Here is a 26,009-nt window from a genome sequence, read left to right as displayed (position 1 = left end):
AGATAGTTAATCTGAACAGATTGAAGAGGAGGGGCAGAGCTATAGGAAAAAACGACCAAGCAGTCTCTGAACCTCACAAGAAGCCCCACCCTCCAACCTGGAGCAGGTACCTGGCACAGTTGACCTTACCCCTAGTGAACATCTCAACCTTATACATAGTCTTATATCTAATGATTAGTACATAGTCTTTCGTTAATGCGTTTAATTAGTACATAATCTTTTATCTTAATTCTAATAGACTGACTTGTGGGAAAGGAAAACTTTTAAGAAAATACCTTCCTATTCTAGGAAGGAGATTATCTCGGACTGTCCCAAGTGTGATGTCCTGGCTAGTTTCCTGTCAGCTTGACATAAGCTAAAGTTATCCAGGCAGAGGATCCTTGAGAAAATGCCGTCCATTGCCTCCGACTGCTTGTAGACAAGTCTGTGGGGCATTTTCTTGATGAATGATTGAGGTGGGAGGGTCTAGCCCTTCCTGGAGGTGCTGCCTGTCACTGGGGCCTGTGGTCGGTCCTCAAGGCTGCGAGCAGCATTCCTCCACAGCTGCCGTTTCAGGTCCAGCCTCGAGTTTCTGCCCTGGCTTTCTTAGATGATAGGCTGTGATGGAGAACCAAAAGAACTTTTCTCCCCAAGTTGCTTTTGGGTATGGTGTCGATAACAGCACTGAGAACTTAGATGGCAAGAGGGGGGATAAGACCAAGAAGTCTGTCCGTCTAGGCACTAGTGGCATCTCTGCACCTCCGCCACTCCGCCGAACCACCCATCTGGGAAAGGAACTTTCTCTCCTCCGCTTCTGCTTTCTCACTTCTGCTGAAATAAACCCGACACCTTGCTTGCCACCCCTGTACCCCAGTGTGAATTCTTCTGGAACACAAGAGCCGAGATCGCTGCTGTCCTTGGGACCAGAGAGGAGGCGACCCCTCCCCATCCACAACAATTTATTTTAAGATCTGATAGTTCAAGACTGTGAATGTGTAAGGTTATTAGGCTCACCGAGTTGTTTACTTGTGGCCCCAGAGCTCCCTTTAAAGTTGCAGTGGCTTTTTATGTACAGCCAACCTGGCTCCTGTGACCCCCACACACTCTCAAAGGATGTGTCTTGCTGCCTGAACATTCTGTTTGTGAGTGGCAGGTATATGTAGCTCTTCTGCAGTTGTCTTTGAAAGTCTGGACACTAGGCCCATGGCATGTTTATGTGCTAGCTCTACTTGCTGTGGCCTGAGGCATTTCCAACATATATGACTCCCTGTTTGTTCTCATCCTACAGACGGCTCCAATTTCACGTATTGTTTGTATTTGTCCTCTCAAGCTGCTAGAGCCGAGTATCAAAGCCTAGGTGGCTTACACAACAGAACTTCATTTATCACATTCTTGGAAAGTAGAAATAGGCCGTTTGATGGAATGCCTGAGTGTTGGAACCATAGCAGGTCTTGACTTGACTTCATTTTAACTGTCTCCTAAAAGGCTATGTGCAGTCACACTGGGGGAGTCAAGGCATATAAGTTTGAGGAAGGTAGAAATACAATGTGATTTGTCCTCCAAGTCTGACAAAGAAGAAAGTATTAGGTCTTTATAACCTGTAATATTAACAGTATAGAAAAGAAAGAATCTTTTGATTCCAGGTTTTGTAATCATGGATGGTCTCTTCTATATACTGATCATGCCATTACATACAAAACTCCCTGAAGCTACAAGCTATGGGTTAGCAGACAAGTAATGGATTTCATTATGGCTTCTCATTCTTGCAAATTTTCCTTTGTTCTCAAGTGTTCCACTGCCCTCTTGGGCCTCTGCCCGCTGTGGCTTTTTCCCCTTCTTCCCTCTTCCCAAGATTATTTCCTCCCTTCTCATGACCTCTCTCTCCCTCTCCCTCTCCCTCTCCCTCTCCCTCTCCCTCTCCTTCTTGACTTCCACATAGAAGAGAAAAACTGCAGTATTTGTTTTTCTGAGTCTGGCTTATTTTTGTTTAATATAATGATTTCTGGTTTCATGCATTTTTTTCTTACAAAAGCAACAAACTGTTAAGCTATTGGCCCGTGATTGTTCCCTGCAAATGGCAGAGAGGGTTTGCTCACCCAGCCAATGGCTATCCTGTCTGTAGTACTAGATTCCAATTAAGAGCAAAAAAAATAGTAGGGGACAAAAAAAACCAATCTGTCATGCGAACTGAGGTCAGGGAAACAGACAGTGAAGTTGGAAAACTGCAGAGCATTTTAGAGAATAATGATTACTATTTAAAAATAAAAAATGCCAAGGGTGTGGGGAGTTGACTTGGTCAGTGCTTGGCCTGTAAGGACCCATGTAAAACAGCCATGTGATGGTACATGCTTGTAATCTCAGTGATAGGTAGGCGGACATAGACTCACAGGCCAGCCAGCCTGGCCTATTAGGTGAGCTCTTAACCAGAGAGAGACTCCATCTCACAAAAAAAGAAAAAAAGGTAGATGGTACTTGAGAAATGATGCTCATATTTGGCCTCTGGTTCTACATGCATGTACATACGTGTATATGTGCATACACACACACATCAAATGGGAGGATATAGAACGTTGTATAGAGGGAAGTCAGGAAGAACTCATGCTGAAGGTGACATTTGAGGAAGGACCTGGAAGAGAAGGAAGAATTTGCTGTAGGTGATGACCGGGCAGTTGTCTGTTGCAGAGAGAACAAGATGCTGAGGTGAGCTCAGAGGAGCCAGGAGGGATGGGAGTGCCAGGCCTTGAAGAGCCTCTGGGTTGCTCTTAATATACATGAAGGATACAGAGACAGTCATGAGTTTCCTGTGGACGGTATCTGAGTGCTAGATTGGCGTCATCCTGGAAAGCCAGCGTGCAAGCAGAGTAGCCAGTAAGGACCATGCCACATTGATCTGGGGGCAGGGGGACAGGGCATGAGATGTGATGGTGGCTTAGACCAATAATAATATGGTGAGATGTGGCTGGCTTCCCAATTGTTTTTTTTTTTTTTTTTCTTTATTGGAAAAAGAATTTTTCTCACTGAATGTATCCTGATGGCGGTTTCCTCTCTATTCCTCCCAGTTTCTCTCCATCTCCCCTCCCATCTGGGTCCACCCCTTCTCTGTCTCTCACTAGAAAACAAACAGGCTTCTAAGGCATAGTAATAAAATATAAGATAAGATAAAACAAAAACTAACACATCAGAATAGACAAGGGAAAGGAAAAAGAGCCCAAGGAAAGGTATAAGAAACAGGGACAAAAAGCCACTCATTCACACACTCAGAAAGTCTATAAACACTAAACTAGGTAACTGTAATATACATACAAAGGATCTGTAGGATAGAAAGAGAGGGAAATGCATAAATAAAACAATAATATAAAATGTTAAGGCTCTGACATGACATTATGAGACAAGGAGGCTCTGAAGATGCTATTGGGCTCCTTGTCTGTTGGCTCCACTGCTGGGCATGCAACCTGTCCTTAGGAGTAGTTCATTTCCCCTGTGAGACTCCCTTGGTGAAATCTAAATTTTCCTTCACAAGTGGTTTCCAATTGGAGCTAGCTTCTGGGTTAGGAATGAGAACATGTGTCCCCTCCTTCTTTCAGCGCTAGAACCCACCTCATGTGGTGCAGACCTGTGCAGGCTTTGGGCGTGCCGCCTCAGTCTCTGAGTTCATATGCAAGTAGATCCTGTTGATCTAGAGGGCCTTGATTCTTTGGTGTCCTCCATCTTGTCTGGCTCTCACACTCTCTCTGCCGGCTCTTCCTCAGTTTGCTGAGCCCTAAGGGCAGGGATTTGATGGAGAATATCCCATTTAGGACTGAGTGTTCCGAGATCTCTCATTTTCTGCAGAGATGCCCAGCTGTGGGTCTCTGGATTTGTTTTCAGCTGCTATGGGAGGAGGCATCCCTGAGGATGGCTGAGCAAGACCCTGAGATTACAGAGGCACTGAGCGTAAACGCCGCCCTTGTAATCTTGGTTACTGTGAGATGAGTCCGCCAGGGTAGCCTGTGTTCCATTAGCTGTATCAACTGTACAGAGCCAACATAAAATAGACATGTGTCTTAGTCAGGGTTTCTATTCCTGCACAAACATCATGACCAAGAAGCAAGTTGGGGAGGAAAGGGTTTATTCAGCTTACACTTCCATGCTTCCTTGGTGTTCTTCTGGAACTCAAGCAGGTCAGAAAGCAGGAGCTGATGCAGAGGCCATGGAGGGATGTTCTTTACTGGCTTGCCTCCCCTGGCTTGCTCAGCCTGCTCTCTTATAGAACCCAAGACTACCAGCCCAGAGATGGTCCCACCCACAAGGGGCCCTCCCCCCTTGATCACTAATTGAGAAAATGCCTTACAGCTGGATCTCGTGGAGGCATTTCCCCAACTAAAGCTCCTTTCTCTGTGATAACTCCAGCTGTGTCAAGTTGACACAAAACTAGCCAATACAGACATGGATTTAACACAGGAGTGGCTTTGTCATGTAGAGAATGCAGCAAAGTAAGAGAAGGAAGACAAGAGAATGATGATGTGATCCTCCAAGACAGGGAGATAGATGGTGGGGGCGAGTGGCTCCAAGAGCAGCACCCACCATCCCAAACCCTTCTCTACAAATCCACTGGCCCAGCCATTACTCTCGAAGAATATTGCCTATAAGCTTGGCAGCTTTCTGAACATGGAGATGCTAAACACAATTGTTCCATATTGTTTATCCAGACAGCTTCAAATGATGACCTTACCACCCACCCGTCCTAATGGCCAGCAAGAACATTTCCTTTGGAACTTCCTGTTAGTCTGGAAAACAACTAAAACCCTTGCCTCTCAATAAAATCCTCCTTTAGGTGTTTGTTCATGTCATTGCCTTACCCGAGTCGTTTCTTTCCAGGAAAACAAAACAAAACAAAACAAAAAACTAATCCTAATCCTGCTTGTGTCTGTCCCCAGGACACTCCTGTCGACTTCTGAAGAGGAACATGGGAATGATCGTTATAAACGAAGGCTCTCTTGACGTAAGTAACTTTCTTCTCCAAAGCCTTCTTTCCTGTTTCCATCAGATCTGTGGAAGCACTTTAGATGCCTGAGGTTAAAAGATACCTTTTTAGACTTTGTTGCCATTGTTCTGCTTTAACAATGTGTAGAGCTTTGAACAGCATTAGTGTAAACTGTCTCACGCTTTGCCTGTGTGGTAGCTAAAAGAAATTGCCGGATGATGTCCTTAATGTTGTGAGACAGAAAAGCTGCTTCTCGAGAAGACTTTTGGGTCGGTGGCTTGGCGATGAATTGTAACTCATAAATACAGAGTACTGCGTTTTGTGTATTAAGCCTTTTATATCTGCTTTAGTGTCCAATGTTAATACATATGTCTCTGTTTTTGAAAGTTATCCTAAGGAATGCAAAATCACCATGCTTTCTACAAAAGGGCTCTTATTGTTTTGTTTTTGTGATTTCCCCCTCCCCCTTTTAACGCCCTCACTTCTAGGATGAAGTATTTAACAGAATGCTATGTAGGACAAATGACCTGTAAATACTTTAGAGTCAAGGTGGCTACTTGTAATTTGAGGTGGAAGACAAAGCAAGTGAGGCGATGATTTCACAGCTGCTTCAAATAGTCATCATGACGCAGAAAGCAGAGCAGAGCAAACCTGATAATTAGGGATTTGGGAAGCTGCAAAGCCTGTTGGAAGATCCTGCAGAAGCTTGGGGACAATGTCTGAAAGTTGGATGTGACACAGAGATCGTCTGCACGGATTACTTGATTGCAAATATTTTCATTACTCACCCTCAAACCCTGATACCTTTCCCTCTTCTTGTAAAAATCTTTGAACAGCCTGTAATGGCGTGTGGTTTTTATCACACACCCTTCAGCCATCTTCCCACGTTCCTATGTATCAGCTTTGAGTTGCCAAAGACACATAAAAAGTGAAGTAAATGCCCACAGATATCAGCGCATAGCTGATGTGTAGGTTCGGAAGATGTGTGCTGTGGGGATCCTGTGACATGTGAGGATACAGTCATAAAGAAGGTAATATCTAATCTGGTAGAGGTGAGTCATTGAGCAGGAAAAATGTTTGAAGCAGAAAGTTCTTGCTGAGAGGGTCAAGTCATCCTTGCTGGGTGGAAAGGAGAATATTGGACTTGAATGTAAGGTTATAACTTCTTAAGGACTCTTGTTGGAGTAGGTATAAGCACACTGTGTGGACTTAGTTTCTGGGAACAGTACTGATGGTAGAAAGTGGACCATCCATGTTTGCATGTAAATTTACCTTACCACTTATGCCTTTACCTAGATAGCTATTCTAAATCTGATAGATGTTTATCCATGGAGATGCTACTCTACCTGGATTGCTGTTGTTTTTGCTGTCGTTTTTTACATTTCTAGATTTAATGTGTATGTACAAACATACCAAGACATGAATGCAGAGGTCAGAGGGCAAGGAGGCAACTTGTAGGAGTCAGTTCTATCCTTCTACCATATGGGTTCCCAGTAGGCTTAGCTTCTCACTAGTCCATACTCCTTCCTGATTTTTTTGTTTGTTTGTTTGTTTTTGTGGTTTTTTTTTTTAAGATGTAAAACACTCTGGTTCTGGTTCTTGCAGAGGACCCAGGTTCAGTTCCAGTACACACATGGTAGTTTACAATCACCACTAATTCCAGTTCCAAAGGATCCAATGCCTTACATATGTGGAAACAAAACACTTTTATGCATAAAATAAATTAATCTAAAAACCAATTTTTAAAAAGTCATACCACTCTGCACAGTGCTTTTTGTGTTTTGTGTTTTTGTTTATCAGAAAAGGAGCTTGTTTTAGCTCACAATTCACGGTTCAGTCTACCATGGCAGAAATCTCAAGGCAGCTAGAGCTTGAAATAGCTGGTCACATCATATCTACAGTCAGAAGCAGCACAATGCATACATACATTTGAATGCTTTGCTGGCTTTCTCCAGTTTATACAGTCTAAGATCCCTGTCTAAGGAATAACGCCACCCACAGTGGACCTATCCTTCCCACCTCCTAAGGTAATCAAGATAATGTCTCATGCACATGATACAGGACCATCTCCCAGGTGATCCTAATATCTTGTTAAGTTGGCAACACTGTGATAGTGTCATACAGCTATAACAGGAAGCACCTCAGACTCAAACAAACAATACAAGTAGTTCTATCATTTAGTCGCTAATCATGAGTGAGGAGTTATAATTCATGACCCATTGGGAAAAAATAAATCAAGCCCTCTCTCTTCAGTATCTCTGTACTCCAAAGACGTTCAATTATTCTCTCTCTCTCTCTCTCTCTCTCTCTCTCTCTCTCTCTCTCTCTCTCATTAGATATTTTTTCTTCATTTACATTTCAAATGCTATCCCAAAAGTTCCCTATACCCTCCCCCCCCCCGCCCTGCTCCCCTACCTACCCACTCCCACTTCTTGGCCCTGGTGTTCCCCTGTACTGGGGCATATAGAGTTTGCTAGACCAAGGGGCCTCTCTTCCCAATGATGGATGACTAGGCCATCTTCTGCTACATATGCAGCTAGAGACACGAGCTCTGGGGGTGCTGGTCAGTTCATATTGTTGTTCCACCTATAGGGTCGCAGCCCCCTTAAGCTCCTTGAGTACTTTCTCTAGCTCCTCCATTGGGAGCCCTGTGTTCCATCCAATAGCAGACTGTGAGCATCCACTTCTGTATTTGCCAGGTGCATAGCCTCACAAGAGACAGCTATATCAGGGTCCCTTCAGCAAAATCTTGCTCGCATGTGCAATAGTGTCTGGGTTTGGTGGCTGATGATGGGATGGACCCTCAACTACTCTTTGTTCATTCATATTATTAAATTATTCTTTATTTCACATCAGATCAGCCATGTAATTCTGCTCACCCTCCTACATTGCTTTTGTTCCTTCCTATCAAGGAGAAGGTATCGTGGGAAGGTAAAATATTCTCCAGGCGCTGATTTGGAGGGAAGGTTGATACCAGACTCATCCTGTCACAAGTTGGCCATCCCAGAAAACCTTTACATGGTTTCATTCATCCTGTTCAGGGTTCAGCTTGAGCCCTGCTATATACCTCCCCACCCCCCCTCCCCGGCCAACCCTCCATGGAGGAAGCGATGTGATGGCTGACACAGAGAGGCATGTGAGTGAAAACTGGCTAATCTCAAAACGTATGAGGCAAAAAGAAATGGAATGCCGTCCATTCGACTTTAGCCTCTTATACACTGCCAGAGAAAAGAGAAAGAGGACAAAAAAAGCAATCCAAACTCCTGTGACTGCCAAATCGCCTTTCTTTCAGGATCTAAGTCACTTCCTTGACAAAATCGATCATTGTTTGATGTAGAATGTCTCCCTGCTATAAAACAGAATCTGCAGAGCTGGTGACAGGCTGAAGATAATCAGTCAGTACTTCATTCAGGTTGCTGAGCACTGACTGTAGGCCCAGCCATTTCGTTTGTGATCTGAGAGAACAGAAGAGAGGGAAGCGTGGCCTTTTGGTGCTATATCTTGAGTTCAAACAAGTCTCTTGTCTGGAAATGTTTACTTCTTTCTTTTTATTCTTGTTCTTCACTTTACATCCCACTCATTGCCCCCTCCCACAGTCCCCCATCCCCTCTCCCCTTCTCCTCTGAGCAGGTGGGGGCTCCTCTGGGTATCCTGCCCACCCTACCACATCAAGTCTCTGTGAGGCTAGGTGCATCCTCTCCCACTGAGGCCAGACAAGGCAGCCTAGCTAGAGGAACATACCCCGTGTACAGGGAACAGCTTTGGGGATGGCCCCCCACTCTAGTTGTTCAGAACCCACATGAAGAACAAGCTGTACATCTGCTACATATGTCCTAGGAAGCCTAGGTCCAGCCTGTGTATGTCCTTTGGTTGGTGGTTCAGACTCTAAGAGACCCAGGAGTGCAGGTTAGTTGGTTCTGTTCGTCTTCCTGTGGAGCTCCTAATTCCTTCTGGGCCTGCAATCCTTCCTGCTATTCTTCCATAAGAGTCCCCAAACTCCATCCACTGTTTGGCTGTGGGTCTCTGCATCTGTGTGGTCAGCTGCTGGGTGGAGCCTCTCAGAGGCCAGCCATGCTCGACTCCTGTCTGCAAGCATAACAGAGTATCAATAATAGTGTCAGGAATTGGTGCTTGCCCGTGGGATGGGTCTCAAGTTGGGCTGGTTATTGGCTGGCCATTCCCTCAGTCTCTGCTTCATCCTCTGTCCCTGCGCTTCTTATAGACAGGATAAATTTTGGGTTGAAAGTTTTGTGGGCAGGTTGGTGTCCCTGTCATTCCACTGGGGTTCCTATAGGAGGTGGCCTCTTCAGGTTCCATATCCCTAATGCTGTGAGTCACAGCTAAGGTCACTCCTGTTCATTCTCGGGCTGCCTCCCTTATCCCAGTCTGCTTTTCACTTTTTAATCCTTTGCTCTTTGCTCTTGCCATACCTTAGCCAGTATTTATGTGTCTGTGTGATGTTCATTATGAATCTACTTAATCTCTACTAATGGTGGTATGGTGCTTGTAAGGCCCCTAGAAAGAAATGACAGAGTTAGAACCGGAAAGGTGATCTGAGACCCACCAGGGCAAACTGGATCAGGTTAGAGACCACACCCACACAGAAGGTATTCCTCAACTTCATGCATACAAGGTACACAGCAGTGACACATAGGCATGTTTGGAAGGGCAAGAAGGCATGGATCACATATACAGGAGGAAGGAAGTGGGGTCCCAGTGGCAAGGATGTGGTGTAGGAACAACTCAGAGGCTTGAGCCCATGGTGCTTGGAAAAGGAGCCACCAGGAGTGGCCTCAAACAAGGCCAGGGTGAGGTTCTTCCTTCTGTAGCTTGTGCCAACATGCCTGCTTTTATCTCATTCTTCTCTATCATTTCCACATGCTTCCTAGATAAGCATTGCTCGAAGTGTTTTTAGATAGCCAGTACTATAAATGACAACCTGAAAGGGAACGGGGAATATCAAAAATAGCCATTATACAGCACCCCAGATTCCTCTCCTCATGGTGATGAACACCATGACCTTGGGAGGAAAGGGTTTATTTGGCTGATAGGTTGCAGCCCATCAGCAAGGGAAGCCAGGATATAACTCAAGACAGGAACTGAGCCAAAGCCCATGGAGGCACACTGCTTGCTAGCTTACTCTGCATGGATTGCTCGGGTACCTCTCCTATATAGTTGAGCCCCACATAGTTAGGAATGGCATCTGCCCACAGTGGACTGGGACTGGGCCCTACCACATCAATTGGCAATCAAGAAAATGCCCACCACAGACATAGCCAGGAACTAATCTGATGGAGGCGATTCCTCCACTAACAGTCCCTCTTCCCAGGTATGTGTAGGTTATGTCACGTGGACAAATCCAACCAGTACCCATGCTGTTCATGTATTGTTAAGACGATGGTGTTTGTTTTTATTGTTAGATTTCTAAGGTGGAAACTCAAATTGAGAAATACCTCAAAGGTACTTTTACTACCTATTTTTCCAAGAAATAAGAGAGAGAAGACTCCAAGAACACACAATTTCTTTGAAATAAGGGACTGCTCCCAGCTTATCCTTCCCAGTGCCCAGCAAATTACCTAACACGTAGTAAATACCAGATAAGTACTGGAGCAGTAACTCACCACATAATTTTAAATTAAGGGCTTCCCTTTTTTAAAAAAAAAAAAGAAAAAAAAAAGAAAAAAAGAAAGAAAGAAAGAAAGAAAGTGCATCAGTTTTCAATTTGAGCTAATTCATCATATCTAAAGCTTCCTTATGAATTCAAGTAGGCGGCAGACACTGTGGCTCAGTGGATTAGCACTCGTTTGCCTGCAATCCTGACTGCCAGCCTTCCAAACAAAGTCTGGGGAAGCTCTTTCTCCCCGGGAGCCAAGTGGTGACTGTTCAAATCCAGCTGTCTGGGGTCAGACCTCCTGGGATGAACTCATTTGTTTCTCAGCAGGAGACAACGAAGCATCTCTTTGCACTGTGCCTTCTGATCTGTCATAAAAATTTGGTGGCTCCGAGTTCAGGCGGATCCTTAGAGCAGCTAGAATGCCTATATATAAAAATTATTAGCTGTATTCTCCATCACAGAGGAGAAGAAAAACAGCCAGTCAGCCTTTCAGACTGTACTGATAGACAGCAAGAAGGCTCGGGGTGCTCATTCCATGAGCACAAAGAACAATTAGCAAGTCATAAACCTCAGAGTGTGCTGTCTCAGGAATGAAGTTATGAATGTGTGACTTGTCAAGTGCTCTGGGATTGTCCTCTGAAACAGCACAGTGGGACCTTAGACATTGAAATCAGCTTCTTGGAGCCATGGTCTAGCTGCCTATGTGTATGTATGTATCTATGTATATGGTGTTATCTTGGTCAGAGCATTGGTATGGAGGTGTGTGGTACATGCAAAGTGCGTGTAAAGCACAGTACATGCAAAGAGGTGTCATAGAATGTGGTGGAAAGAGTCCAATAGCTTTCTGTTGTGCATAATGAGAATTTTTATACAAAGTGTATCACTTTCCGTCTTTAATAGTTTCCATGAGGCAGTAAGTTCTGGCTGTCAGTCATCTTTCATATGAGTGACACATATTACTATATAGTTTCCAGCTTTTCTACCATACTAACGTTAAAGTGGAGACGGTGGGTCTCATGTTACATTGTTATAAAGAATCATATTCTCAAGTTCTAAAAAGTCATATATAAAACATCTTCCTCCTTCAGTTAGCATAGCCTGCGATCACAGCCCTCAGGGGGCAGAGGCAGGAGGATAACAGGTTTGAGGCCGACTTGAGCTACATAGGAAGATGCCAGTTCTAAAAGGAAGGGAAAGTTTCTCCTGGTGAGATTCTGATGAAGGAAGCATTTGTCTCCCAGAAAATAGACTGTCCACAAGCATTGCTGGGGCTTTCTCATCATGTCTTGGGTTTTGGTGTCATTAACCTTCTTGAAAAAAAAAGAAAACAAAAACAAAATAAAACACCTCCAGGCCAGTGTTTCACCGCTGAATGAATGCATACAACCAGTTGAAGAAGACATATGCACAACACATGTCTCACCCTTCAGACCTGAATGGAAACCTGGCAGGTTTACCTGTCTCCAAGTATTCCCATGGTTTCGGAGTGCCACCACAAAACAAAGAAAGAGGTGTCTCAGGCAGAAAGACTTATTGAACTTTTTAAATTTGGAAGTAAGAATTTCAGGTTGTGGAAGTGCTTTGGTGGATAACACACTTTCTGCACATATACAGACCCGTGACGGACTCTCCACAGTCCCCTAAGAGCCATTGTGATGATGCATGTCTTTAACCCTAGAGGAGAAGGAACACAGATTCAAGGAGTTCTCTAGCCAGTAAGCCTAACTGAAAGGGCAAGACCCAGGTTCAATGAGAGACCTTGTCTCAACAAATAAGATGGGAAGAAATAGAGAAAGTCATACAACTGTGCCCTCCCAGCTCACACACACACACACACACACACACACACGAGTATGCAAGTTGATGTCACACACACAAAGAAAAAAAAAGAATTTCATGTCACAAATAAGTATCATTAAAAGGCATATAAAGTTGATGACAAAGCCTATTAAGTAATAAACAGACCCTTTCTATAATTTGTATGGTTTTTCTTGTGTCTCATTGACCATCTCTTAGTGAACCCTGATTATGCTCTAACGGAGCACAGTTCCTGTCAACAGAGTCAGGAATTTGTGCTGACTTCATAGAAATATGCTTTCCCCCTAACCCCGCCCAGTGCCCAGGAATGATCCCACAAACCTCTCAGAAGCCCCTGATATACTGACTCATCCACAGGATCCTTTCTATGCTTTGTGTAAAACCTTCTATCATAAAATATTTAAAATATGTTAAAACTGGAAACATTTGAGCTGTGCGGCGAGCACTGGAGGAACGCAATGCTGTGACCTATTTTTATTCCCAAGTTCTAACTAGAGTCATCCAGAATTACTGAAGTGGCTGTGGGAGGATTAGGTTTATGATACATTCAGAAAGGTAACTGTGAGACCGCTTGAGTCCTTCTGGCATGACAGCCCTGTGGAGCTCTAGAAATACTTCCAGTGATTCAGCATCTGTTTGCTGTTGTTCTTTTTATACTCATTTTGTAGCTCTTTTTTTTTTTTAATTTTTAGGATTCATTTTTATTGTTTTCAATTCTGCGTAGACCTCTGCGTGCGCACATAAGCCTATGGAGACCAGAGGGGTCAGGTCCTCTTGAAGCTGGAGTGACAGTTAATGTTCCAGTTCTACTTGATTCGGCTGCTGAGACTCAAACCCATATCCTCTGAAAGAGCAGCCTGTGCTCTTTAACCGCTGAGCTGTGTCTTTCCAGCCCATTGTTTAGTAGCTTTGAACTAAGTTTTTGCATGATTAGAAAAATCATGAAGACTTGTCTTGTGGCAGTAGCACAAAAGTGCACCTTGGTTTCACCTGTCAAATCTAGCGCAGGTTGCTACGAGACTCCTATTTCTTAAGTCACTTGTAACTTCCAGGCCCGTCATGCTTGGGTCTCCTGGGCACATCCTAAGCCTTACACGTGTCTAGCATCTCTTGGGTATGAGGAACTGTGGACTCTCCAGAAGGGATATGCAGCTCTCAGAGACGTACTTACTCTAGTGCCTACCTCTTTCTTTTCTTTTGTCAGGCTTTCTCTTGGGGAACTGGTAGAGAGATAGTCACTGTTCATCGATTCGGTTAACAAGAATGGTATTCAGAGAAATAAATCCCCTCTGCTCACAGTTAAAGGCTCCCAGATTCCCAAGTCCCTAGCCAACCCCACGCACCTCTGCTCCTCTGGGTGCAGTTTTTCTAGACCACCTCTGCTGTTAGTCATTCATTTCCAGCCTAGTCAGGATACCCCAGCTGTTGTCTTGAGAAGTTATATATCATCTGCCTCCTAGGAAAGTGTAATTTGCTGACTTCCATGCATTCTAGTTGCTCTTTTCAATGTCATGGCCAAATGCAATGACAAAAAAAAGGGGGAGGAAGGATTTGCTTGACACGTGGTTTCAGTCCATCATAGTTTATAGCGTGAAGGTATGGCAGAATTCGTGCATGCAAGATGGCACAGCTTCTCCTTGTGTCTTGGTAGAACAGAAAGCAAAGAATGGGACTAGAAACGGAGCCAGTCTTTACCCTTCAAAGACCCGCCCCTATAGTGGCATTCATCTGCCAGCTAGTTACTGTGTTCCAGGAGGACTACAACCTGCCAAAGCATGATGTTTTCCTGGGGACCAAGTATCCCAAGCCCATGAGAAATATTTTTACATTTCAAAACATGACTCTGTGTGAAGGGGACTACTCTTGTCGTGTCTCCAAGATTCCCTGTATTACTTTTCTACTCAGAAAAAAAAAAAAAATCTGTGGCTTATAGTTATTAAATCTATTTTGTACCAGGCTAGACTGAGATCTAAACAAGGAAATCCAATTTTCACCTGGAAATGCTAGTGGACACATATTCTTAGGCCTCTCTTGCAGCTGAGGAATTAAGAAAGGGACAGTAGGCCAATCAAAGACAGGTGGGTGATCTGGAGCCTTAGTCGTTTGACTCCTGAACATAATATATGGGTTTTTCTTTGTCCTTACCTTCAACTACCACAATTGTGAAATAGAAGTCATAAAAGTATCTAGTCCTAGACATGCTATTATAAGGATTTAACAAAACAGTGCCTGTTACATATTGACCACGGCGGCTAGCAAGTGCTGATAGCCATGCTGTGGGAGCCAGCGGTAGCAGTACACTGCCTCCGCCACCCCAATAAGTGAGATTATATGGCTGTTCTGGGGTGCCTTGGATAGGGATTGCCATCGTAGAAGTTAATAACCATGAGTCACAAGAGTTCCACAAGGGGTGTTAGAATCTTTTTTTTTTTTTAACTAGAAATGGGATTTGTATGAGATTCTTAGTGAGCACATTGTTGGTTTACAATTAGGAACGGAGGGAAGTAGTGGACTCTTAGGCCTTACGCATAGTTCATGCTACTTTAACATTCTTACTTAAAAATAATTTGACATAAAGACTATCCTCTCTAGGTAGGCAACTTTCATGGCAAATGTTCATTGTCTGTTTGATGCTTAGCTGGCTAGAGGCTTCAATCAGACTCCAGGGGAGGGGCGTGTGCTCCTCCCATGTCCCCTTAATCCCCCTGGTGTCGCACCCTGCCTGGGCTGGCACTCTAGAAATGCTGGGGTGGCGTTCTCCACTCTTACTGGTGCTTCCAGCTTTGTTGTTCATAGGAGAGCAGAGCTCTTCATTGGCAGCTTCCATGAGAGACAGCTTTACACAGCCACCTTGCTCTGAAACTGCTTCCCCGTCTCTATTTAATTGAAGAATATGGCCCCAAACCAACCATAACTTTGATTATAGATTCTGGTATTTCTTCTCTGATATATTTTATGGAAAATTAATTGTTGGCCACATTGGAGATTAAGTTAACAAGCATTAAAAAAAAAAAAAAATTCCAACACCATAGTAAAAGAAAACCCTTCATGGAATGGCTATTCTTTTCTTCTACCTCCATTTGACCTCCTAACACTGTGTAAATTTCTACTATAACATATAGGACACTCAGGATATAAATGCTGAAGTTGTCATCTACACCCTTTTGGGCTCAACTTACATGTTTTATGCAGACAAACCTCACTGTTTTGGGAATCAGCCATGGGTAAATGGCTTCTGAAAGAAATCCAGAATAAGCAAGTCACTGACTTGACTCCAGAAGAGAAAGGGGGGGAGGGGAGGGAAGAAAATTTGAGCTACTTCAGGTTTTGTTTTGATATGTCCCCTGAGTCTAATACAATAGATTTTGTATTGCCTTGAAAACTAGTTTAGGCAGGTTTGAAACCACACCGAGTTCTCTTGCACTACAGCGTCAGAGTTTGTGTTCTGACTTTGCTTATACTGTTGTTAGCAAAGTTCTTTCTGAGTGAGGTCTCCAAGTTCTCACATAGTTAAAGGTGTTACTGTTCTCTGTCTGAGGCCCTCTCCTGTAACGCCCCGTGGTAGGGAGATTGTTCAGATCCCGTAAGGCACACTGCTTACCCCCCGGCAAGAAATGTAAGCATTACTAAAAGGTAAAAATGGTGCTTGAGCAACTCACTTCATTTCCATGCCCCTAATGTGAGACCGTGTCTGCTGGCAGCCAGAGTATGTGGTGGAAAAGTCCCATCAAACACGGTACATTGTTTGGTCTCGTGGAATTAAATATGTCCCCTTTTGTAAACACGGCGCAGCCAAGACCGACTAGTGCACAGAACTCTGAGTGAAATTGTTCACAGATTCACGGTGTCTCTGTTTCAAGAAATTCCCCTGCCCTCAAATCTGAATATTCTTTACCTCATTCTGCCTAAACATCTGCACTCTTCCCCAAGGCCTAGAATTACAGATAAGTGCTTTCTAACCAGGCTGCCCCCTTGCACAGCTCCCCACAAACTGCTGACATCTCTGAGGGCTCACTCCTGGCCTTTTTTGCCTTCTCTCCATCTCCCGGGCTCATACCTTTGGCAGGTCAGAACGACGTTACACACAACCGTCTGTGAGAAACTGAGGGAGGTACCATGTGGACCCAGAGGCGTCGCCCCCCTGCTCCTGTAGGTAGGGACGGGGCTGTTGGTTCACTCACGTCCCTTCACATGCCAGAGATCACAGCATTTCTGTGATCCACATTCAGGGTTGTGACCAGTACCCTAATATTTCCACTTCCACGACTCCAAATCCAGAGTGTGCTTTTACCCGAATTGGGATCCATCTTTGAATAACTGTACATTCTCTAGTGACTGAGTGACTCTGTCACAGGATTCTATGCCCTGAGAGTCAACGCCACGTCTTCCATCTTGTTTCATTTATTCTTGCATATAATTCCCCCCACCCCTACCCCCAGGGCAGCTAAAAGAGAATGCCCTTCTGGAGGGAATTCATGGAATTCAGTTTTGCCCCTACAAGAACCATGCATAGAAGTCATTGAATACACACAGAGAATAATAGGAACAGTGTGCCTTTGGGCTCTGCCCTAAGAAAGACCCGCGGATAACGACTCTTCCATATTCCTCTTTTCATTAATTGAAATTATTAAGCAAATGGGTCCAGCATTCGTTTTCTCTGCGTCTGGGAAACAGTTTCTCCTAGACCTCTGTGCTTACCTTCGCCAGACCGCTGGTTTGCTAATTTGCTTACTGCTTATTTTCCCCAAGGCCAGCGGTATATTCTGAGCAACCTCATCCTGGCTGGACTGAAGGCAATGGGAGAGACTGGATGGCTGCCGAGCCAGTACCTCCAAGAATGCTTGCTTCTTCCTTTCCCGTCTGCATCGCAGCCACCACTGGAGAATAGTTAATACCAACCTCAAAATAAGTGTTTAGGAGGCTCTCAGTGGTGGTTTAAAATAATTACCTTGAAGGCTTTGGTAAAAGCCTTTATCCACAGAACTATTTAAATTATATAATTATATCCCCCTCCCCTTCCTTCCTTCCCCTGGATTGATCTTTCTTTGCTGCGTACCCCGACCCCAACACCAAAATACAGGCTGCCTACCCGTACCACACTCCTCTCCCTTCCTCTCCTCTCTACCCCAAGCGAGCCTAGCTGCTCACAAGGAATGATTTTCCTTATGGAACCTATCATGATCCCGAATCTCTAACTTCCGCTGAGAGCCAAGAGCAATTTATGCAGCACCCCAACTTCCTTTTCTTACCTGCTTCCATTTTGTGACCCTTGACCTTTCTCAGATGGCATGACCCCTCTGGGAGATTGGACTGTTTTCTCGACGACACTGTTTTTCATCTACCCTCATTCAGGAAAACCCATGCTTGTATATCAGCAAAGCATGGCATATTTTTTGTCTCTCCTCTCCACCCCTCACCCCCCCACACCCCATTATCTTTAGCAATATGTATTGATAAAATGCATTCGTTTGGCTGCCTTCCACGAAGCTACTTTGGAGGACCTCGCTGACCATATGTTTTTAATGACTTCACCTTCTGTCTACCCTTATCCCTTTTTTGGAAAAATTGCTTTATATTGGTTGGGTTCTAGACACATGTTTTTAAATATTATATCTTAATTGAGGATAGGAATTTGGAAACACCAAAGGTTTTCGATAAAAAAAACTATGTCAAAGAGCGCTAGCTTTCCTGACTGAGATGCATCCTAAATGGACCAGTTGTACATAAATGTAGTTTCTCTCTACTCTCGGGTGTATATCCTTTTACCATGGCCTGCAGTAGCTGGAAGAGCAGTTGATATATGTGTTGCGTAGGCGTATTTGGAATGTCTAGTGTTCCGCTGAATCAGTAACATATTGTAGAAAAATAAGTAATACCCAGTGGTTTATCCAAGTTGTTATTACAGGCGTCATAACTCACTCTTTAAGAACGTGCTAACATTGTCCATACTTGATATAGCCAGAATATGTTATTAAAAATGTTCCTGGAATGTTCTGTTAATTTGCAATTTTAGGGTGTGAACATTTGGAGACCATAAAAGTAGAGAAGGAGTGAAACACGTGGTCATAAAACTCATGTCTTAAGTGATGGTGAGGTAGGAGGACCACAAGCCACCAAAACAGCTAATCAAGTATGTTTACATATCAAGTGTATATATATATATATATATATATATATATATATATATATATATATATGATCTTTTTAATACTGTCCTTGGATTATGGCAAATTAAAATAAAACCAAAGTAAAATAAACTCCATTGTACAGGTGAAATTTATCTCCATGCTTAAAAATTATTCAGTGTCTTAATGGTGCTCTAGCTAAAGAATATGCTGGAAAAACAAGTCTGCCATTTATCATAAACAAACACATATATTAATGCAGTCACTCATCTGAGAACATGCAAATCATGACAGAGATTCCATTTTACTTTGAAACTTTTGAAATGAGCTGTATCAGATTGTTCTGCCTCCAGCAGAAATTGCTAAGGAAAAACAGACATTAATTATATCAATATTTCTCCTCCCACCATGCACCAGGAGCACTATGCCATTTGAGAAGAGGAGGTGTTCTCGTCGCTAGCTAGAGCTGGAGGGCAATCAGGTTTCCAGATAATGTTTATGCGATAGAAGATGGGCTGGGAGAGCAGAGTGTTAGCGGCCACAGGTAGATTGGAACCGTGTCACTGGGAGACTTCTTAATAAGAAACCTTAAAGTGATCCCGGGACAACGCCTCCTGGATTGTCTAACGTTGTGCAGGGCTCAACAGTTGGCATGTGCTGCCTTATCACATAGGAGCCTCTGTGGACCTGACATCAGAGGAGGGTAAAGAACTCAGGTGCCAGCTTTGTGCTGAGCACCAGGCAGGATGATGTAATTATAAATAAGGGAGTCAACAACTGCAGTATTCCAATCACAGAGCAGTGGTTCTCAACCTTCCTAGTGCTGTGACCCCCAACTGTGAACTGATTCTCATTGCTACTTCACAACTGTAATTTTGTCACTGTTGTGAATCATAATGTAAATATCTGTATATAGATAATGTAGATATATCTGATATCGGGCCTCGTAAAGGGGCTACCACCCACAGGTTTCAGACCCCTGCTCTGAAGGGTTAGAACTAACCCAATCTCACACATAAGTAACCACTTGACTCAGTGGAGTCCAGGAAAACCTCCCCAAGCAAAGAGTCAGTATGTGGCAGAGCCCAGCTCCAGCTCAGGCCTCTCTAGCGCCAACCCATGGCCAGATTGTCAAAGTAAGACGAACCAATGGGGCAGGAGTTGGGCGGGCACACATCTCTATCATGGGCAGGGAATCCCTAGCTTATGTGGCTGCCTCATCTCATCCAAAAGGGATTCACACCCAGGCGTGGCAGCAAACCCCTGTAGTCCCAGCATTGGAGAAGCTGAGGCAGGAGTTTCATCACTTTGAGATCAATTTGGGCTACATACTGAGTTCCAGACCAGCAAGAATCTCGAGATCTGAATCTCTCCCCTTTCCCCCTCCTCCCCGACACACACACACACACACACACACACACACACACACTCATAAACATGCTTTTTGGCTATTTTTACCTACTGCCTTTCTCCACCCTTATTTTACCCTAATCCCTTCCAACCCCGCCCCCCAACACTAGAAAGAAGGTTAGAGGAGAAAGGAGGCATGGATCTCTTTAGACGACTTCCTGATGATTGGGGGCATTGAGTTCCTAGGGGCAAGTCCAGTCTTTGTCATCAGGATCTCTCCAACCAGCAAACCAGTAAGATCTACAGCAGGGACCACCAGTAGCTGCCACCACAGGTCCCCTCCCGCTCCCATTCCCACTCTCCTTCCTCCCTCTCTCCTCTCTCCCTCTCTCCCGGGGCTCTCCATTTATACCCTCACAAGAGTCCCCAGAATTCTAAACATAAACTCTCTGCAGCTGGCAAAAATCACGTCCCTCCTAGAGCCAGAGACAAATCATAGCGGCTGTGAACAATCCGAAGCAGTCCCATAGCCCACACCTGGGATCCAAACAAAAACATAATTACATAATATAACTGGGGTTTTAAAGAAACCAAAATTCTCACTACACACACACACACACTTTAGAGGTCCTAGGCTATTGTGTTAGTAGTTGAAGCTATTTGGTATTTCTCCTTTTTAAACGTTTTTTCGTTATGAAATTTCTCAACATAAAATACCCGCTTTCCACTTTTCACAGAAGATAAAGGCTTCGACGGCCTTAACCTTGTCCTTTGTATCCATCTGAGATTAAGGAAAACCTTGAATTTCTGAACCGTGGGGTATGTTTAGCTTCCAGAGTATAGATAGCATCTTCACTCAGCTTAATGCTATCAGTACCCTGGAGTGCCATGCGAGTCCCCAAGGGGCCTCTGACTTCTCATGTCTCCCTTTGACATGGCTACATGTGTGTGCCCTGAGCAAGTGACCGTTTTCTCTGTGCCAATGAGTAATCTGTGCTCATCTGTGGACATGCTCTGAGGAGCTGGTTGCCAGCAGCCCAACCATGAGCCCGTCATCACGTTTGGGTAATCTCCATCTTTATTCGGCCTGTTGTTAGATGTTGCTCTTTCTGAAGACCAGAGAGTGAACATAAAAACCCTGTGCTGCTCCTACTGGGGTAGGCTGGACTGTCTTCCTAATCTAAAGTCCGCCCTCACCAAAAATGAAAACTGCCATCTTCCCGCTGATACCCAGTCCCTTAATTCATAAGAGAAAGAGAAGAAATCCAAGAACAACAAGACTGCCTTAGTACAGTCTGGCCGCCACAGGAATAACACCGCAGATGGGATGGCTTCGGCAACAAAGATCCATTTCTCTGCATTCTGGAGACAAAAAGTCCAGCAGCAAGCTGCCAGCAGCCAGGGATCCCTGGGGCCTGGTTCCCGGTTCACAGTGTCCTTTGACTGTATCCTCGTGTGGCAGGAGGGAGGAGGGCTCGCCAGATTCTCTGTTATAAAGCAAGCCATGCACAAATCCTACACAGAAGGTCTTGATTCCGTATCCTAATGACCCCTGCCTCCAAGGACACCATCACATAAAAAGTTAACATTTCAATGCAGGAGTTTGGGAGAAATGCAAACATACATCCCAGACTAAAACTGCCTCCTCAAATATCTTCTAGAAGTCAGTGTTATTTAGAATTTTTATGTATTATTAGTTTTTTCCTTTCGAGGGATATAATTTATAATATAGTTTTATCATCTTATCTTCGCACATGAGTGGGTTCCCAAGAATAAGTGTAAAGCTGGTACTCGCTTGGGTTTGGGCCCAAACACCAGCCTATGATTTGGGTACATAAAGGGTTTATTTCCTTTCAACATTGAGGGAGAGTAGACTTACTGAGGATGCCCTCTGGAGGATAGATGCATGACTGTGCTGTTTAAGGTCACAAGTAAGAGACCATAGCTCCAGGGTAAGATGTGCGTCTGGTAGCCTCAGGCGTTGCATGCCGGCTTCCACTCATCCCTGTTTCCTGATGCTCTTTCCCTTTCCTTAGGGATATCTCTGAGGTCTCGGGAAGGGTGTTCCTTGGATTCATTCCTAAGTAAAACTCTCGCTCCTGTAAAAAACGAGAGGTTTCTGGGAAAAGCACAGAAAGGCCAGAAGTTGAACAGGGGCATTGTTATTCAGCTGCTCTCTGGGGCACTTCATCTGGGGGCCATCACAGACCCACTTCTTAGGTGGCCTGACAAGTTCTCTGCACATCTGGCCCCCGGGGATCTTTAGCCAGTCCCCAGCAGTTCCGCCCAAACAAAGACAAATGACAGCTTGTGTACTGTGATACTCACTGTTCAAATCAGAGCTTCCGATTGATTTTCCTCTAAAATTATGTCAAGGCTTCGTTGTCTGGGGCACCTTCTGTGTTTTTTTTTATCAAGGGTTTCCTTTCTGCGGGTCCTGTATAAATATGGAAAAAGATTTTTATAAAACTGCCGGTCTCTGGGCTCCTCAAGATTGCTGTTGTATTGTTTTACTTTATCAGAGTGTGTTCTGAGAACATGGAGGCCTCTGATCCCATTGCTAGTGGGAAGAATTCAACATAATCGCCTCCTTCCTCATCATGCCTCCCTCCGCTTCTCCCTCCCTCTCGCTTCTCCCTCCCTCTCCTCACGGCCAGGTTTATTATAAACCAAATGAGAACCATTCCCTTCTCTTTGGCCTACATCTGCATAGCTTGCCTTGATCACTGGGTAGCCAGTCTGGGTGTTCATCTTACTGCATTCACTGAGCAGTTGCTGTTACTCAGTGCGGTAGATGTTGTATTGTGATTATTTGTTCTCTACTTCATTTCTAATAAGGAACACACGCTTTCCTCATTCGAATTGAACCGATCTAAGGTTCAAGGAGAGAGTACCTGGGCATGAAGGATGCTGGGGGTCCAGGAAGTGGGGACTTGAGTGAAGAAAAGAATCACCATGGGAAATATCACCACCCTTGTCAATCTCACTGTCCCCTCACTGGCTGGCAATCAGAACTATGGCTGTTCCTCTGTCCTCCAGTCTGCTGTCCCCACAAACTGCCTAAACTTGAGAACATCTCCAGCGACCCTTTAATCCCTCTTACAAAGGACAACAGGCAGATTGCAGCGGGGCCTGTAATTGTTGCCCCGTGCAGCCTTTGATTTCTTCCCTAATGTATCTGCTCCTTTGTCTGTTCTCACTTTCACAAGTCACTGAGTTTAAATGTTTAAACAGTTCCCCTTCCGGTAGCCAAAAAGAACACAGAGTGGCAGCTAACACGGTCATAAATTTATCCATAGCCACAGGAGATAAGCTTCAGTGCAATATAGTCATAGAGTACGGCTCCCAGGTTTGGAAAAAGGCAACAGCAACGCAGTGACGTTTCATAACTAGAAGTTTAAAATACTCCCAGCAGTAAATAAGGATGAAATACAACTCTTACCCAGAAGCACACAGCCAGCAACAGAGCTCCTTATGCTCCTTATCCTTAACACCAGTGAACTGAAATAACAACAGGAGTTAACAAATCCGTGGCAGTGTCACCTCGCACCCAGGTGGGCTGCTGCGAACTCTCCTCCGTGGGGAGGTTTTCACCCCTCCGGTTTCCACCTCTTGATTTGCTGAAGATCTTTGATAGTCACCAAGGGATCACAGAGGTACCAATGCCAAAAATAAGAGGGTTCTCAGCCGATTTGAGGGTGTCAGGACCATAGAAAAGGAAAGTAGGGCACAGGGGGCTGCTTCACAGCCTGGGGGTCGAGGGCATTCCACAGTGTTGGGGGTGAGTACTTCTTGACTTATAGCTGATGCCCAAAGACATCTGAAGCCTTTTGTGGGTCCTTGATAGCTTTTGTTTGGGGTTTTCAGATCAGGTGAGGACTGAACAACGGCTTAACGACATAAGCAACGACTTACAGACTTACAGAGATATAAATAAATACGCACGCATATACATATGTGCATATACACACATACACATATACACACACGCATACAGTGGCTCTTTACCTTCATTGGAAATTCTATTGAAGAGAACAAGGATTCTGTCTCCAGCCGTGTGTGTGTGTGTGTGTGTGTGTGTGTGTGTGTGTGTGTGTAATAATAAAGGGAAATGGAATGCTATCCAATTTACCAGTCTCGTCATTCAGTAAAGTGTATTTCTGAGTGTGTAACATACTAGGTTCTGTAACATGTGGTCAGAGGTTCAGCCCTGGACACTCCCTGGAAGGAGCTAAAGGCTTTGTTGGCATAGGCTCGGGTGCACTGGGCAGCTGGGGAGCCTGGTAGGTCAGTTTGCTTTGGCAGGAAAGACACTCTAGGGAGAGAGATGTGCAGGAGCCAAGCTCGTAGAGGGAGCCGGTAGGTGAAGTCCCTCCTGCTCCAGCTATGGGGAGGCTCGGTGCTATTTTAAGGGTGTTAGACTTTAGTGGGTCAGTATCTGGAAGCTGCTGGGAGGTGGCAGAGCAAGAATAGGCATGACTTGTGTTTCAACTCAGTTTCATAAACAGATGAGGTCAAAGGCAGTGAAGGCTTCTGGAAAAGAGCAGAAGAAATGATGTGACCTCGTACTTGCTCTGTGTGGTACTCACTGCACAGTCCTTAGGGCGTTTGTTTGTTTGTTTGTTTGTTTGGTGGGTGGTTTTTGTTGTTTTCTGGGGTTTTGTTTTGTTTTTGTTTGATGAACTTCGCAGAGAACAACAAAACAGAACGGAAACTTTAGTCTGAGCCAGCTTTACTCCACAGCACTGTTGAATTCTTGAGCAAGGAACTTAACCACTCTGTCTTAACTCTGGGACAACAGTGGTATCCAGACTCATGGTTAGAGTAAGAGCTACAAATGTCTAATCTACACCGAGCCCTTAAAACTGCCCAGCGTGCAGCACATGCTAGGTGCTTTTTGTTTATTTGTCACACCTTCTTTGGTTAACTGGTCCATTTGACCTCTATGAATTGTTGCTCTTAAAACACTCTGGAGCAACATGCTTTGGACTGCCATAACTATCAACATTATTGGCAGAATCTTTAAAGGTTTTCGCGCTTTCTTTTCTTAAGTCCTCTTGAACCAGACAAATACTTGCCCCAATATAAAATGTAAACATCCCATTATAAGGCTCTCATTTGGGGCATGTTGAGCAGTCTTACTCTATAATGTGGCATGGTTTATCATCCAAATAAGCAGATTCTACCATGACAGGACATAGTGTGAACTGCGTTTGAATACAAATACAGAAGCACCTCCAAATATCTCCCATAGGAAATTCTACTTTTCTTACTGCTTCCCTCAAAATGAAATGACTGGGCCAGGCCCTGAAACTGTAGGAATAATGTACCAATTACTTTTCTCACTCGTTCTTGTGACCGAATGCCCAATAAGAACAACTTGAGATGAGAAAGGGTTTGTTTCCCTCACAGTTTCCTGGGTTCATGCATGGGCAGGGTATGTATGGTGGACCAGCTAGCAGCACAGTGGGCAGGGAGCATATAGAAGCAGATGCTGAGACAGAGAGATGAGAAAGCGCCACACCCAGTGGTATGTCTTCCAACAGGCACCACCTCTTTCATTTCACCACTTCTCATCAGCACCACCATACTAGGATCCTGTGAAGATGTGAATCCATTCATTAATTCAGAGACACTGTAGTCTGATTGTCCCTGGACACCACCAGTCACACTCAGAGATCACTTACTCTAACATTGACAACTATGGACAAATAGATAAACCACCACAGATAACTGTTTTGACAATAAGAAACAAAAATTATTCTATATACATATGTAATTCTATTTTATTATATAAATAACTATAGATTTAGCACTCAGTTTCATAAAATAAAATTTAATTTCTATCTCCTCGTGTAGAATGAGTATTGTATTTCTTCAGTGTCGGGGTTCTTTGGAACAGGAACTGGATGGATCCATTGTATTATAAAAAGAGTCTGTAGGATTTGGGGAGGAAAACTAGGTATAACTATAATGATAATTTAGAGGGCTGGAGAGATGGTTCAGTGGTTAAAAGTATAGACTGCTCTTCCACAGGACCCAGGTATAATTCCCAGCACCCACATGGCAGCTCTCAACTGTCAATAACTCCCCATCCCAGGGGATCTGACACCTTCTCACAGATATGCATGCAGGCAAAACACTAATGCACATAAAATAA

The 26,009-nt window shown here is 44.3% G+C and overlaps 1 protein-coding gene across 4 annotated transcripts in view; it reads left to right on the top strand.

The window, feature by feature from the left end:
- Nucleotides 1-26,009, top strand: part of Atp8a1 (ATPase phospholipid transporting 8A1) — a 226,668-nt gene that overhangs the window by 133,735 nt on the left and 66,924 nt on the right. For all 4 annotated transcript variants that reach the window (XM_021211312.2, XM_021211313.2, XM_029545002.1 and 1 more), the window contains one exon: nucleotides 4,896-4,960. In XM_021211312.2, coding sequence (XP_021066971.1) covers nucleotides 4,896-4,960 — 65 coding nt within the window. The remainder of the gene's footprint in view (nucleotides 1-4,895; nucleotides 4,961-26,009) is intronic.

Source organism: Mus pahari, chromosome 13 (assembly GCF_900095145.1).
Source record: "Mus pahari chromosome 13, PAHARI_EIJ_v1.1, whole genome shotgun sequence".
Lineage (NCBI taxonomy): Eukaryota > Metazoa > Chordata > Mammalia > Rodentia > Muridae > Mus > Mus pahari.
This window is presented reverse-complemented; position numbering and strand designations above follow the sequence as displayed.